Source organism: Castor canadensis, chromosome 2, assembly GCF_047511655.1.
Source record: "Castor canadensis chromosome 2, mCasCan1.hap1v2, whole genome shotgun sequence".
NCBI lineage: Eukaryota > Metazoa > Chordata > Mammalia > Rodentia > Castoridae > Castor > Castor canadensis.
Window position 1 is genome coordinate 30234123 of NC_133387.1, and position 16078 is coordinate 30250200.

At 36.6% G+C, this 16078-nt stretch overlaps 1 protein-coding gene across 1 annotated transcript in view; it reads left to right on the plus strand.

Moving 5' to 3' along the window:
- Positions 1-4611, plus strand: part of Wasl (WASP like actin nucleation promoting factor) — a 60119-nt gene extending 55508 nt beyond the window's left edge. The window contains exon 11 of the mRNA XM_074064157.1: positions 893-4611. Coding sequence (XP_073920258.1) covers positions 893-954 — 62 coding nt within the window. The 3' untranslated portion in view covers positions 955-4611. The remainder of the gene's footprint in view (positions 1-892) is intronic.
- Positions 4612-16078: the final 11467 nt, after the last annotated feature.

Here is a 16078-nt window from a genome sequence, read left to right on the forward strand (position 1 = left end):
TGAGCAGGACCTAAATGAAGACTCAGCCAGACAGAAGAAAGTGCTACTTCAGAAGCTCTAAAACAAGGATAAGCTTATAAGCTTGACATGGCTGAGGGACAGAAAGGATTCTACCTTTCTAGAAACCGTGAATCAAAGGAGAGGGCATTATGATAAAGGCTTGGTGAAGGGTGAGAATAGTAGGTGGGCAAATTATGTAGGGTCTTTGAGGGTGAGGTCACATCAGGTTTCATTCAGAAAGCAGTGGTTGACCCATACATTTAAATTTAAGAAATAATATCACTCCATCTGCTCTGAGGAAAATGGACTGTAGAGTTGCAATAATCAAAGCAAGATACTATGGTGGTATAAAAAATAGTATTGCAGTGGAAGTGGTGGAAAGGAACAGACGTGATTGGATAGTGAAAAAATAAAAAGAGGAATCAATAATATCTACATTTTTGGCCTAATTACCTGAGAGAATGATGGTACCAGTAATTGGAGGTAGAAAGGAAGGTTGGGAAAGGAGAAAAAAACTTCAGAAGTTTTCAGTTTGAGAATTTATGTGAAGAGTACAGGAAGGTAGCAAATTTATAATATGCAAGTCTGAAATTCAGAAAGGTCAACTCGAATTTAATTTTACATGTTAAGAAACATGTGAGTTGAAATTTGTTGCATAAATACTAAGGAGCTAGAATCCAAATCTTGGAACTCCCATTCTAATCTTCACTCACCATCTCTCTTTAGGTGTGTTTGATTAGATTTATTTTAAGCTATTTTAGTAATTAGATTTCTCTAAGAATTAAATGATTTGTTTCAGGAGTCAAATAATTGGAGAAGTCACCCAAGAATTAGTAAGTAGTGTTGTCTAACTGATAATGTTTTTTAATTGTTTGTTGTGATTTTCTTCTAGATGAAGATGATGAAGAGGATGATGATGAAGATTTTGAGGATGATGATGAATGGGAAGACTGATCTATATATTATATATATATATTTTTAAGGTGAAATACTAAACACTACTTTCTGTCTATGGATTCTGTAAAATTATCATGTAAATGTTCTACCAATTTGCTGTATATTTTTGTTGCCTTTTTGCTTTTTTTTAATTAATCTGTGCAATACCTCATTTAATCTGTAAAGGTTTGTCATAATCTTCTACAAAGCTACTCCCTGTTACTGTGTGCAAGTTTACACCAGAATGCTCACTTGATTTGTGAATATTTTTCATTCCATCAACAAGGGAGTTAAAATATTATATGTGAGACTGACAAAAACCTTATTGTAATTTAGTTATAATGCCAGAAGGAAAACACTATTTTCATACCCTACTTTTTCTGTACCTAAATTTTCTTATTAAAACCTAGTATAGCACTACATTCTTTTTCAAGTAATGTAAACCTTAGTTTCTTTAGCCCCTTTGTTTTGAATATAATGCTACAGATGAATGTTGAAGCTGATACATTGCACAGTTCTCTAGACACACTGATGCAATTTTTCAAAATTTTAGCAATATGCTCTGCATAAAATCACTACAGAGATCCTAATGGAGAAAAACAGTAACACACTTATTTATAGTGATATGCTTGTCATTGGCATAGCAGTGGTGTTTGCAGGCTGGAATCATAAAAGCGCCCTCACATACCTGTAACCGAATGAAGTTATTTTTATGCTGTAGCAAATGTGGCAGGCTCTTTTTGGCAAAAGCTTCAAAACTATTTTTGGTATTATTCTGAAAAGTTATTTAAGTTGGAATTTTAAAGGGTTGGAGGATAGTTTATTGCTTTATGAACCATTATGGTTACTCCAATATTTGATTAAAAATACTACCAGAATATTATTTAATGATGTGGAATTAAGTGCTTTTATTTTGCCATTTGTGTGAATTAAAGTATTCAGAGAGTCCAACCATAAAAAGCAAATTCATTGGCAATGCTATGCACTGTAATGCTAAACCTAACATGCTCTATATTTTCATTTTGGTAATTTGTGAATTTTTATTTTCTTGTCAAATACCAGGTTAAGGGTTCTTGAAAGATCAGTGGTCCCCATGTTATGGAATACATAACTGATTTGATAGATTTTTTTTTTTTAATCTTACAACCTGCACATTTGTTATGCATACTACATGGTGTGTTAAAATTAGGGTTTCCTTGCCTTCTGCAATACACTAACCTGCCAAAAGGTGGTTCTTTCATATTTAGTGCTAATTAATCATACCTACCTATTTTAGATTTTAGGTAGAAAATTGTCTGATTAAATACAGAAGTATTTTTCTCACATTGAGTCGTATGCAGAATGTAGTTCCAAATGTATTTCATTATTACAGTCATGATATCCAACTAAAAATTATGCTATCTAGAATTGTACCAACCAAAATCTAGTGTTGGCATGATCTTGACAGGCTGGTCCTGCAAGATGTGGCTTGAATTTTAACCAGTTTATCACATAATCTCTAGGGATCATGCATCTAGGTATCATAAAAAATAATTTAAAAGGTTTAGTTGCTGAAAGCAGCAAATGGTGCAGTAAAATACTTAAGTTATTCAAAGAATGTTACCTTCCTTGCAAGAGTAATTTAAGCACATGGGAAAGATTCTGGTTTTTTGTTTCCTGTAAAAACAGTGCTCTTTGCTGCTAGAAATTGTTTTCTGCTTACTGTCATTTTTATTGTGGCTTTTGCTCAGTGAGTCTGGTATGGATGAGGCTGGACAGCTACTAACCAATAAAATTAGAAATTTGTGCAAATAGCAAGTAGGAAGCAATAATTAAGTAAGTTATATTGGACTCTTTTTGACATTTTAAAAAACATTTAAAATTTCCTTAAAATGTCTTTATAAAGTAATACCAATTTACTTAACTTTTGGCCAAGAAGTTTAGGATTTTCCAGCTGACTTTGGTATTTACCAGGAACTTCTCTGAGGACAGGATATTTCTTCTTTCAGTTGGAAACACAGTATGTAAGATGGGTGCATAATTTGCCAAAGGTAATTGAATTTTTTTTTTCTTAAATAAAAAGACTGTTGTTACTGCACAAAGTCTAAATTACTATTGGTTAGAATACAATAGCTGTGAGGTTCAGTCCAGGCATGAAGACTAAATCCTCTTTACTAAGTAAGATGTGAGGTTGCATGTTTCAGTCCTCCACCGTCTTGCACTGTGGGCAGACACTACACCTGTGAGTGTCTGAAAGCCTCCCATGTATATCCCAGCTAAATGATTATCTGGTAGCCTTTGCATTTAACAAACTAGCATGAGGCCTTTTATATCTAAATGCTATGTGATAGACAATTTCAGCTAGCCACATATTGTATGTATGAGATTCATAAAGATTTTCAATCATTCATTTCCATTTATCAACTGAAATTTTGTTTAGTATGTGAAATTTTTTTGAACTGTATAGTGAATAGGATGTTGCACTGGTGGCAATTCATCATGGAGCATAATAAAATTAATTTGATCCAAATAGTATAAAATAGTGTGCTTTTCTTTGTTTATTGAAAGATTGAAATAAGTTAAAAAGTTTAAACTAGAATATAACAGAGTACACAACAGTGAATGATAATGGTTGAGGTTTTCAACAGACTACATGCTCTGAGAGTTAGAATGTACCACTAAATAAACACGGGGAGCACAAGAATGTCACACCCTGTTCTGTTGGGAAACGTGACAGCTGCTCTGCAGCACCCTTGGAAGCCTCTCCTGCCTGGTACACAGAGCACTCACATTATAAAGTCAAACTCTTTGAAACCCTTTCACATGCAAACAATGTTAAAGTTTTCCAGATTAGAATGATAACTGAAGTTTACTGGTAGTTTCATTAAATGCCACACAGTGTGAGACATAAATACCCTTTTAAAAACAGTATGGAAGATGGTGCTTATTTTAAACAGGAAACTCCATTTTTGATAATAGAATTTCTTGTTCCACTGACCCTCGCACAAGTGGGTGTCTGGAGATTAAATTGAGTTATGGAATCCAGAGTGTAGGATGCTACAGAATGCCTTTAAGAGCGTTAGCCAAATTTAACAAACATTTCAAAAACAGTATGTTCTGTTAAAAAGCTGTTGTACAAATGTGATCGCTTAAGAATATATTAAGCCTCTAAGAGAACTTTTTAAGAGAATTATACCTCAGAATTGTCCTGTCACATCATATTTATCTAATCAACAGAGAGATTCCTGAAATGACTCAGCCTTAGAACTGAGCTCCTGAAGGACAAGTGGAGGGACAAGGCCTATTTATGGTACAACAGAAAACCCTTTGTGGAAAGTTGGGAGTTTTTACTTTGCACATTCATTTTACTGACACTCCACTCACATCTCTTGGTCATTTATTCATAGCTTTTTAATTATTTTTTTCTTTTTAAGGAAACCACTGAGGAAAGGTGTTAACCTACCTGTTATGAATATAATGTAGATTATACTTTGGAACTAATGCTAAGACTCCTGCCCCTTTACTTCTGTATGTAATATTGCTAGGAGGAGCCTACGTCCAAATGCAACTGCCATGATTATATACTGATCAATAATTACACTGTTGATGCAGTATTTTATTCCATACAATTAATAAACTGGCTAACTATCACCACCAAGATAGACAAATTGAGTAAAAAAACCCAAGTAATTTATAGGAGATTTTGAGTTTAGTCAGATATTTATGTGTTGGGGAATTTATAGTAAATTTGAAGTGGCCCCTAAATTTCTTTATTCCCTGATCAATAATTACACTATTGATGCAGTATTTTTATTCCATACAATTAATAAACTGGCTAACTATATCACCACCAAGATAGACAAATTGAGTAAAAAAAAGCCAAGTAATTTATAGATTTTCAGTTTAGTCAGATATTTATGTGTTGGGGAATTTATAGTAAATTCTTAGCAGCTAAATTTCTTAGCAGCCACAAAAATATGGCGTGGTGGTACATACATGTAATCCCTGTTTCCTGGAGGCAGAGATAAGAAGATCACTTGTTGAGGCCAGCTTGGGCAAAAATTAGTCAAACACTCCCCCTTCCCTTTAATCTCAAAAACAATCTAGGTGTGGTGGCACATACATAGTCCCAGCTACTTGGGAAACTCGTGTTTTGAGGCTAGTCTGGACTAAGATAGTGTGAACCATAACTGAAAAACAAAGCAAAAAATGGGAGGCATGGCTCAAGTTGCAAGTACTAGGCTCTGAGTTCAATTCCCTCAATATGAACAAAACAAAAACAGCTCGTCTTAGGATTTCTTTTAATTTTCTATTTAAGAAGATGTACGTTTAAACAGTACCAAATTATATTATGAAGCCTGACCATGAGTTGGTTAGCCTGTCCTAAACTTAGTATCTTAGTTAAGTGTTAGATGTATAAGTACTTTCGTCTTGTCCTAATTCTAAGGAATTTTAAAGCAAGACTATCACCATATTTAAACAACTGTTATTAACTAATTATACATAGACACTAAGAAATACAGTGCAAATAGGCCCCACCTGCACTTAACATTATATGAACTAAAATGTTTCACAACTGAAAGACATTTTGGAGACCATTGGGTTATATGAGAATAGACATAGGCATGTGGCCACCATGAAGCTCTCTTCTCACTTCACAGATGAGGTACCACATCTAAAGTGGGTGTGGGGCTTGCCTGAGCTTAGTTATTAGGGTCTCATAGAAGCCTGATCTATTAGTTCAGTTGTTCTTTCAAAGCACTGTAAGTGTATCCTTGTTTTCTCTTTGTGTTTTTCTTAAGAACAAACCAAGTATTACATATTTGATACATTGTAAGAACCTTTGTAAATGCCACAGTGTACCCCCACCAAGCAGAACAATAAAAGAAGAAAAGAATAAACCACATATTTGGTTTGTTTCTGGAAGATTTATGGCTACAGATCTCATCCTTTCTCACATACCACCTGAGTGTTCAGAGAAGCTACCAGCATCCTATGCCTAACTGCCCAGAAAAGCTGGCTTGCTCTAAGGAGTCTGACTGAAGCATGTGATAGTGGAGGTCATCCTACATTGCCTAAGCATTTGGTCACCACCCGATACTTCTGTCATTTTGTACTGGGTTGAAATGAGGTTGAATTTTTGATTGTACAACCAAATTATTTCATTAGTTTCTTTCTGGATGTGAATAGGCATTTTCACTAAGAGGTAAATATTTTTGCAAGCCTTTACAAAATCAACTTATATGACAAAAACTACTTTGAGAATAATCTTTCTTAATAATTTCTAATCAGCAGCTGTGCCATCAATTTAAAGCCCGGGAGTTCTTCCAAGGAGACAAGGACAAAGTGAACACTTAAATCCAACTTCGCAGTTGCATTGTTGGTGAGAGGGAAGGATTCTAATTTGGTTACATGTTCTCCAACCTTATTGGAAGGGCAGGAAAACACAATGTGTATCTACTATTTGTAGTGTTTGCAATGAAGTGTTGAAGAAATTAGGTGAAAGGAAAAGGCGTTATTACCATGTCCACTTGACTATAGGGTAGCAGAAAAGCCGATAAAGTCCCCAATCTGTAGTTGTCTATAAGGTAAATTAAAAAGCTCCTGAATCAATCAGCTTCTGACCTACAAGACCCTGTTGGTGTTTTTGTTTTGTTTTTAAGCTAGGATGAGAATCTAGAATTTCCCTTAGAGAACTGAGAAGAATTTGTATTTGTAAGCATTTTTTTTTTTTAAATACTGGTGACAGAGAGTGCTCAGCAAGGAAAAATGAGAAGTTTACTTGATTCTATGTTTTGAGGGATGGAAATCAGATAGAAACAAAATAATAAATACCTCCTTTTTGCTTGTCTGTTGAGCAAAGATGTGAATGTAAAAAGGCCAACTTTCTTGGTTGTATTACCAGCTAAAGCTTAATCTATACCAGACCATTCTAATGTAAGGGGTTTTTTTCCCTCTTTTTCTTTTTTTCTTTTTAAAGAATTTTGAGCTTTGCTATGAATATTTGCCAAAGGTTGTGGTGTGTTAAATTTAGCATTATGTTTGTGTCTTGGCCTTGATTTGTGATATATGGTAAGTTAAGTTTGCAAGTAGTGACCACATACATGAACTGCTTAGTATTATAATGAAGTTTGGGAGTTCTTTCAACTTCTTAAAACTATGTTCATGTTCATAGGATTTTCCACAAAATTGAGGGTTGGGATGGGCCTTGTAAAAACTGCAAAAGAATATTTTTGAGAGTTTTGCCCAGAAAGCATTCAAGTATATAAATTTCTTACGTACTAATGGGAACTGGTGAAAAAAGGCAAAAGGAACCAGAATGTAAGGAAATGTTCTCCTTTATCATATCCCTGAATCTTCAAAAAATTCCCATGTCTATTTTCAAAACCAAAAGATAAGTATGTTTGAATGCAAGTGTTGCTATTCTAATGTCCTACAATAAAGCAAGCCATTTAAGATGATTATTTTTTCTATAAATTCAAAATGTTAACCTCAGAATAAACCTCTCATTCCATGCAGTAATGTATCTCTAAGATCCAGGTCAAAGGGAAACTTCATATGACCACATAATACTACTGAGGAATATTGATTTTTTTTTTAACCTGCCATCATCTTAGTAGGTTTTTGTAATTTATTAAACACCTTGATACTGTCAGGTTTAGAATAGAAAGTAGCTCACTACCAATTATAAAAAAATGGCAGAAAGGCATGCATTGGTGACAATAAACAGGGATATACTGGAGTATTAGTCTCACGTTACTGTATCAAAATACCTGAGATAACTTAGAAAAGCTTTATTTGGGCTCACAGTTTTGGAGGTTCCAGTCCATGATCAAGCAAACCTTTTAGTTTGGGATGTGTGGTAGGAAAGCTGGATAGTAATAATGGAGAGCCTGTGGTGGAGCAAGTATGGCCAGGAAGCAGAGAATGACATTCTGTCCCACAGTCAGTCCCCTGCAGTCATGCCCTGTGGCCTCAGTACCTCCCACAGGGCTCCTCCCCCTAAAGCTCCCCAGTTCCTCCCAATGGCACCACCCTGGGGACCAGGCCTTAGATACATGGATTGTTAGAGGACAATCCACAGCAGCCAGTATGTGAACCAAGGCCTGAGGTGCTGCTAAACCTGTCGAATCACAAGGTGTGTTCTGGTCCTGCTCTCTAGTGGCAATACAATTATCAGTCCATAGTTTTTCTAGTCACTTCCTGGGGGGCCCACTCAGTTTCTTAGTTTTAAATTCCCAGTGTAGATTGCTGCTTGGTGCCTCAGGGTGGCATGTCCTGACCCTGTCTCCTCTCTGTAGAGGTACTGAAATGTGGCTGTCAACCTCATTTCAGATCCGATTATTTTTTGACAACACTGATGAAGCTGTTTACTAGAGTTTCTAAAAGTTCTATGACTGCTCAACCCACTTCCACTCATTTCATCACTGAGAGGTTTTACTTTGAGGAAAATCATTGAAACAGTAAGTTTTGATGTTTATATGAGCACAGTATTAGATGTTTATATTAGCGAGATACCCCAGTTTTTCAGCCAAGGCCACTAAAACTTAGAGAAAAATAATTTGCACAAAGCTAAGTAGCTAGTAAATTTTGATAGAAGTGAGTCTCAAACAAGTCTGCATTAATACAAACCCTTAACCACTATGATACTCTTATCTACCAAGTGAATATTAGACATCAGTGATGATCCGGGTAAGAAAGAAGTGTGTTACTTCAATATCTTTTCATTAAAGGTAAAAAAGGCTTGGGATATCTCCGCTTATGCACAAAGACCCAAAGGAAGATGCTGTCATACTCAGTTTTCAAAGCAAAAATACATTATGGTCATGCAGCTAAACAAGCAACCATGAAGGCAAGCGAAGGCAAGTTCTGAGATTCAGACAGCCCAGATTTTTTAAATAGAATGTGTTGATAATTGTCATTTATGTTTTTCAAAAATAATTTCTCTGTGGTTTGCTCATCCCCAAGCCTCACTTCTGAGCTCCACTGATGGAGTTACCAACCATTAAAACATTTTTTTTCCATTTGAAATAATAGATTAGTTAACTGGTATGTTTGAGTAATCATAAATGCTTAAAAAATGATTACATAATTTATTTGGAATTACCTCAGAGTCATCTTTGTGAATTTAAAGTCATCTCTGCCAGTATGTCTTCTTAAGCATTTCCCATTTGTTTCATATGCCTTAGCAACTCTGTGACACTTTTTATATAGAGGTTTAGATTCATTTGTTTGTTTCAAGCAATAGTGATTTTTAATTTATAGATGTCAAAAACTACTTGAATTTGTTTTATTTGTGTTTACTTTTGGGTTTTTTTGTGCTTCTGTTTTTTAAAAGTTTGCATTTACTTAAAGGCAACTGATATTAGTAACAGCATCTGTAAAGAAAGGATTAAAATCCTTCCCAAATTCTAGCTGGTCGTAGTTCCTTTTTCTAAGTGTGTCTGCAAAGAGTCACCAAAAATTCTTGGCAGCATTTAGAGAAAAATAAATAAAATGTTGGTGAGTTTTACCTTGCTTCTCTTGAATGTAGTATTTTCTGCAGTCTTCAGGTCTCCTGCATATTATGTACAGCTCCCAACTAGAGATAAGCAAAAGCTGCAGAAGAGTGAAGTGTAACTCCTAGAAAGACAGTCATAGACAGATATAAGTAAATGCATTTTCCCTCTCTTTCCCCTTAAATGTAATTTTTAAAAAATAAAGGCTTTTTTCCAATTTTTGCCTTCATGTAAGGGTCTTTTTGGGCTGCTGTTTATTGGTTATATGTTCACATGGATGTATTGTTATTTTAATCTGGGTTCATAGTGTCACCCATCCCAGTTTGAAGGAAAATTGTTCCATGATAAATTGTCAAAAGACAACTTAAGAAATTGTAACCTGGAGTGTCTTTGTTATTTTTATGGAAAAACAAGTAATAGATTATCTGAGGTTTCTGTCAGGAAAAGAGAAGTTTAGCATTTGTGACACTGACCACAGTACTTTAGTGAGAGGATATTGGTGTACTTTTCAATTACATGCCTAATTTTTTAAAAACATCTAAATAATATGACTCCAAAAAGTTATGTTGCTTACAAACTGCAGACTATATGGTTAATTATATAGTGTTTCAGTCTGGAACAAATAATTACTTGTCTGAAAATTAGTGCAAAATAGCAAATGTCAAAATAAAACCTTACTTTGGGGTGCACATTTGTCTAATGAACTTGAGAGATGGGGTTTTAAAGATGATAATTTTCCCTCAGGATGGTTTCTATTGGGAACAACACTTCCATTTTCTGACCTCCCCTACACTGCTACTCATGACTGTAGCCTGGCTACTGCCCTGGACCACACACAAAAGGTGGAGTCTTTGAGAGAGGAGGGTCATAGTGAGGATGCACATGTTCTTAGAACTTTGGCCCTAACGTGTACAAACAGTGAAATGCTCACATTGGCTGCTCCCTAGTGACACACACTCCCTGGAGTCCCTTAGCTACCACATGTAGGTCCTGGGCTCTGGGACCAATCCTATAACCTCATTTCTCATCCATGATCCTTTTTGACCTACATTAGTTTTTTTTTAAATTCAAAATAAATATTTGTGATTTAATTAAAACCAAACTCGACACAACTGATTTGTTTTCAGTTTTTATACATGTCAACACTTTTTTTTTAATTTATTTTTTCTTTTATTATTCATATGTGCATACAAGGCTTGGGTCATTTCTCCCCCCTGCCCCCACCCCCTCCCTTACCACCCACTCCACCCCCTCTCTCTCCCTCTCCCTCAGTACCCAGCAGAAACTATTTTGCCCTTATTTCTAATTTTGTTGTAGAGAGAGTATAAGCAATAACAGGAAGGGACAAGGGTTTTTGCTGGTTGAGATAAGGATAGCTATACAGGGCATTGACTCACATTGATTTCCTGTGTGTGGGTGTTACCTTCTAGGTTAATTCTTTTTGATCTAACCTTTTCTCTAGTACCTGGTCCCCTTTTCCTATTGGCCTCAGTTGCTTTTAAGGTATCTGCTTTAGTTTCTCTGCGTTAAGGGCAACAAATGCTAGCTAGTTACCTAAAAAACTAGCTAGCATTTGTTGCCCATGTCAACACTTTGATATTTGTCTTTCCTATTGCATCATTCTCTATCATGAACCTCCACTGTGAGGATCCATGTCGCTATAAAGAGCTCTAGGCAGTTTGCTCTTGAGTTACCCAAATGAGACCAGTGTTCTGGCCTCTTGTTTTGTCCTTGGATTCCACCCATCCCATCTAAACTACTCCCTTAGCTTTTTGCCTGCCTTCTAGCTCAGATCTTATGTGTGGCTTGCCTTGACCTGCCCCTTTAGGGATGGCACTCAAGTGTCCCTAAGCCCCATTGCTAAAGTCTGGGTCACTTCTTAACTCTGAACTCCATGGCTACATGTCCCACATACCCACCCACTTCCAGCACTGGCATTATGACAATGGCCAGGTGATAATGATTGCCTGGGCTAGACAAGAATTTTTCTTGGTGACTGGATATTGCCCCATAAGTGGCCCTCCAAATGGGCTGTTTAGTCTCTGACTCCAGGGCATTTCTGGTCAAGCTTAGTCACAACAGATCCATGAATTGATCTACAGATGTCAGTATTCTTCAGGAGTTAGAAGTTCCAACATACATCAATTCTGATTAGTTCACTTTGTTGAGGAGCTTAACATGTTACTACAGAGTCCAGTGATACTACACATTAAAGAATATAAGGATAAAAAATGCATAACATCTTTCTCTAGGCTTGGACACACTTTAATATGTCAACATGTCATCTAATTATATGGTTGTCAAAATAATCTCTCTCTCATGCATTTCCAAAATGGGTGACTGATTGGAGCATTCTTCATAGCTGAGTAACACTGGTCATGTAATATCTAGTCATTATATGAAGAAGGAAAAGGATCCCATACCACTGTTGGCCACTCTGGAAGAAGTGATGAAAGATTCTATTATGATGTCTGTTTATTGTTGTTGAATGGCTAATTATATCCATCTATTCAAATGTGTGTACTGAGTCCTTACTGTTTATAAGGCACAAAGATAGGTTGGCAGAGTGGTTCAAGTGGTAGAGCACCTGCCTAGCAAGTATGAGGCCCTGAGTTTAAACTCCAGTACCACCCAAAAAAGGGCACAGAAATAAGAAAGATATAATACCTGCTCTCCAGGATATCAATCCTATAGGGTACTAGGAAGATTAAGACATATATAAATAGTATAATGCAAAGCAAAATGATACTAAGAGAAATTTGAATAAGGGATAACAAAATATCAGAGGGGAAAATAGGACAAATTCCACACAAATGAACCTTATAAGATGAGTAGTTTGTTGATACAAGGAGATGGAGAAAAGGTAATTATGAACTGGAAAATGGAAGTGAGAAGCCAGAATGGTGTTTGAGGAGCAAGTCCTGAGTGTCATGCTTCTTGAATGAACAAGAGGCATTTTCTACCAAGCATTGTATAATATGAGAAGTACATGTGAACAAAGTATCTTTCCCTAGGAGTCATTCATTTATTCAATAAGCATTTATTGAATGTATTTGACCTTGAGACACTAACAAAATCAGACATGGCTAATAACCTTAAAATGTTCATGTGGCAAGTGCTGTGTGAGAACTTGTCAATGTTCAATTTGTGTAAAAGACAGCAAACTGCCCAGTGAGAAAAGGAGGAATTGAATTAATGTGCAATGGATTATATGCAAAACTGTGGAATACAGCAGGAGCAGATTTTAAGAGAAGGAAATGAATTCATTGTTAAATTTATTGTGTCTGAAGGGCCTGTGCGTTTGAAGGTGTTTATAGGTCTGAAATCCTGGGAGTGGGATTTGTGCTGGAGTTAGGATTGGAGAGTCAGGTAGAGTTTGTGAATTTGTCCAGGGTGGGAATTATAAAGAGAAACAGACTTTTTATTATTTTTTTTCCAATTTTTTCTTTTGAATTTTAATTATTTATTTTTTTATTATTCATATGTGCATACAATGCTTGGGTCATTTCTCCCCCCTGCTCCCATCCCCTCCCTTACCACCCACCTCACCCCCTCCCTCTCCCCCCCCCCGCCCCCTCGCTACCCAGCTGAAACTATTTTGCTCTTATCTCTAATTTTGTTGAAGAGAGTATAAGTAATAATAGGAAGGAACATGGGTTTTTGCTAGTTGAGATAAGGATAGCTATACAGGGAATTGACTCACATTAATTTCCTGTGCATGTTTGTTACCTTCTAGGTTAATTCTTTTTGATCTAACCTTCCTCTAGTTCCTGGTCCCCTTCTCCTGTTGGCCTCAGTTGCTTTTAAGGTATCTGCTTTAGTTTCTCAGAAACAGACTTTTTAAAGAATGGCTTTTCCCCCATCTCCTTGGGTCAAGAATGAAAGATATGAGTAGGTGCTAACCAGATCTAAAGAGTAGGAAAAGGCTTCTGAACAGAGTATGCAAAAAGGTGTGTGCCAAAAACAAGCATTCTGTTCAGTGAACTGCGAACTGCTTGGTATGGCTTAGGCTTGGGGTACATGAATACCAGTGATGGAAAATGAGATCGAGAAATAACAAAGATGACCACTGATTAATTTTAAGCAGATGAAGGACATGATTAGAATTGCATTTTAGAAAACACCACTCTGGCATGTTGAAGACAAGGGCAAACACAATGAAGTCAGTTAGGAAGCAAAAGGTAGCAAATTGTGAGTGACTCACCAAGGGTTTTTATGTGGTTAAAGAGGAGATGTAGCATTTTCCAAGGAGGAGAAAATTCTAGGTAGCTCCTGCTAAATAAGAGGGTCTTTTGATCTGCTGACCACATTGCCCAATTTGGATATGCAAAGATAGAGCCAGAGCTGCCTTTAGGAGGAGGATAGAAGAGAGCTAAATTTGTTGTGCACAGCAGAATGAAAAGAATCAGAATTCCCAAGGAAACTTTAAGAGGGTGGTAATGAAGCAGAATTAGGAGAAGAGAGTAGGAAGGAAATGACAAACTAGTCAGAAAATGCAGACTGTTGTGTGAGATAAGATAGCCACTCAGAAAAAATCTCTAGTAGTGAGTTAGCCAGAGGATTTTTAATAACAGGTATACCATGTTCAATTTGAGGCCAAATTTCCATGCAATATTAAGTCTAAAGAAATCAAGAAAGAGGTCTGATGGGGTCAATGTAGCTTGAAATTCAGGCAAGAATCCTAGTTTTGCAAGATGCATGCTTAGAGTATAGTCACAGAAAACCATGAGCAGAGAAGCTTCCAGACCCCACCCCCTCCATCTAGGAATTTTCAGGAATCTTGCAGAGGACTATGGGTATACACTATCTATCTTAGATAAATAGGCAAATAAAATATGGTCATGCAAATCTTAAGGGGAATAATTTGTTCTATGAACTTTGATGTTGGGCAATTTCATTCTTGTGTGAACATCGTAGCTTGTACTTATGTAATGATGACAGCTATGACATCACTAGGAGATACAATCTAATGAGATCACCATCATATGTATGTCTTTTCATTGACCAAAACATCATCGTGCAGTCCATGAATCTGTGTGTGTGTTTGTGTGTGTGTGTGATTTGTTTTCTCATATCAAGTAGAAATGACATATCAGGAAAATGAGCCTTCTTTATCCTGAGAGTTTAGGATCCTCTGACTATACCAGAGCAGCATACTCATTTTTCCCCACATTGCTCCTCTTCTTGATTTATAATCCCACTCTACCTCTACAATCTGATTTCTATGTCCACTGTCATATGAACTAGTTCTCACCAAGGTCAACAGTTCAAGGGAACCCTTCAAAGCTGTAGGACTCCCTGAGTCATTTTATGCAGCTGATTGCTCCTTCTTTATTTAGTTCAGCTCTCTGCTTTGCATCATGGATTTTCTCTGATTTCTTCCATCCTCTCTGGTCAGTCTCTGTGTTCTCCATACTCTCCCTGGGTGACTTCATCAAAACCTCTACCTTTAAATGCCACCCACACCACATGATCTCCATGATTACTTCCAGCATAAATCCCACCCAACCCCCAACTCTAGTCCCACATGTTCAAATAGACAGGCACCTCAGACAATGTATTTTTAACCGAACCCATCTTCCTCCTGCAATGCCTGCCCTTGCTGTGTTCCCTATTCTATTTTGTGGTATTTTGGGCTACCCACATGGCACAACTGGGAATGCAGGAGTCAACGTAGATTCTTCTCTTCTGTTGCCCCCTGCCTTCTCCATGTAACTAGTACCTAAACCCTGTAGAGTTTATGTTTTCTTAGTCTCTGTTCTATCTGTCCTGACCTGTATACACCTACACAGTTCAAGTCTGCATAACTTCGTTCCTACATCATTACAATGGGCTCCTAACTGGCCTTCCTGCCAACAGCCTGGGCCCCACTAGATCAAATTCATCGTTCTCTGGGTCACACAAGTAATAGTTTTAAAACCTATGTAAACATCATGCCTCTTACAATCCTCTGAGGCTCCTCTTGGCTTTTGTAGTTGAGTCTACATTCTTTACCTTACACTCTCAGGACCAGTTCCTTTATTCTTAGCCCATGCCACCCTTTTTTTTTTAGTCATAGAAAATTTTACCAGCTTCTTGAAATACACATCTGTGGTTCAGACAGGCATATAATTTCAGAGAAACTGGGTAAACATGACCACTGACTGAGACCCATTTCCCATTTTTGGTGTACCACAATGATGCCTTACAACTCCTTGTGTTTCTGGGAGACAACTTTTTGGCTGTGATTTATTTCAGCCATTAATTTTTACTAAGGGCTTTTGGACAGGTTAAAGGTTAGAAGACTCAAATAGTAAAGGATGAGCTGGATTGGATGAAATACCCAACACCAAAGGAATAGTCAAAATCTAAATATCCAACAATAGTTGAGATTTCTTAGAAGTTTTGGCTTGTGTGATGGTATATAGTTATCTTCCCTTTCTGTACAAAAAATTATATATGTGTTCCAATGTGCATTAAGAAGGATTTTTAAGATATAGTAAGGGGTTTTCAGTAATTGGTCTATGTGGTAGGATCATGAGGATTCTTTATGTCCTTTTGCTCTGATATTCTGATTTTTCTTCATGATCAATGCTATGTTTGTAAAAAACAAAAGGCCATACATATATTGTAAAAAACAAAACAAAACAAAACCTCCTATCCCCTTTGGAAATACTGGTTTTGAA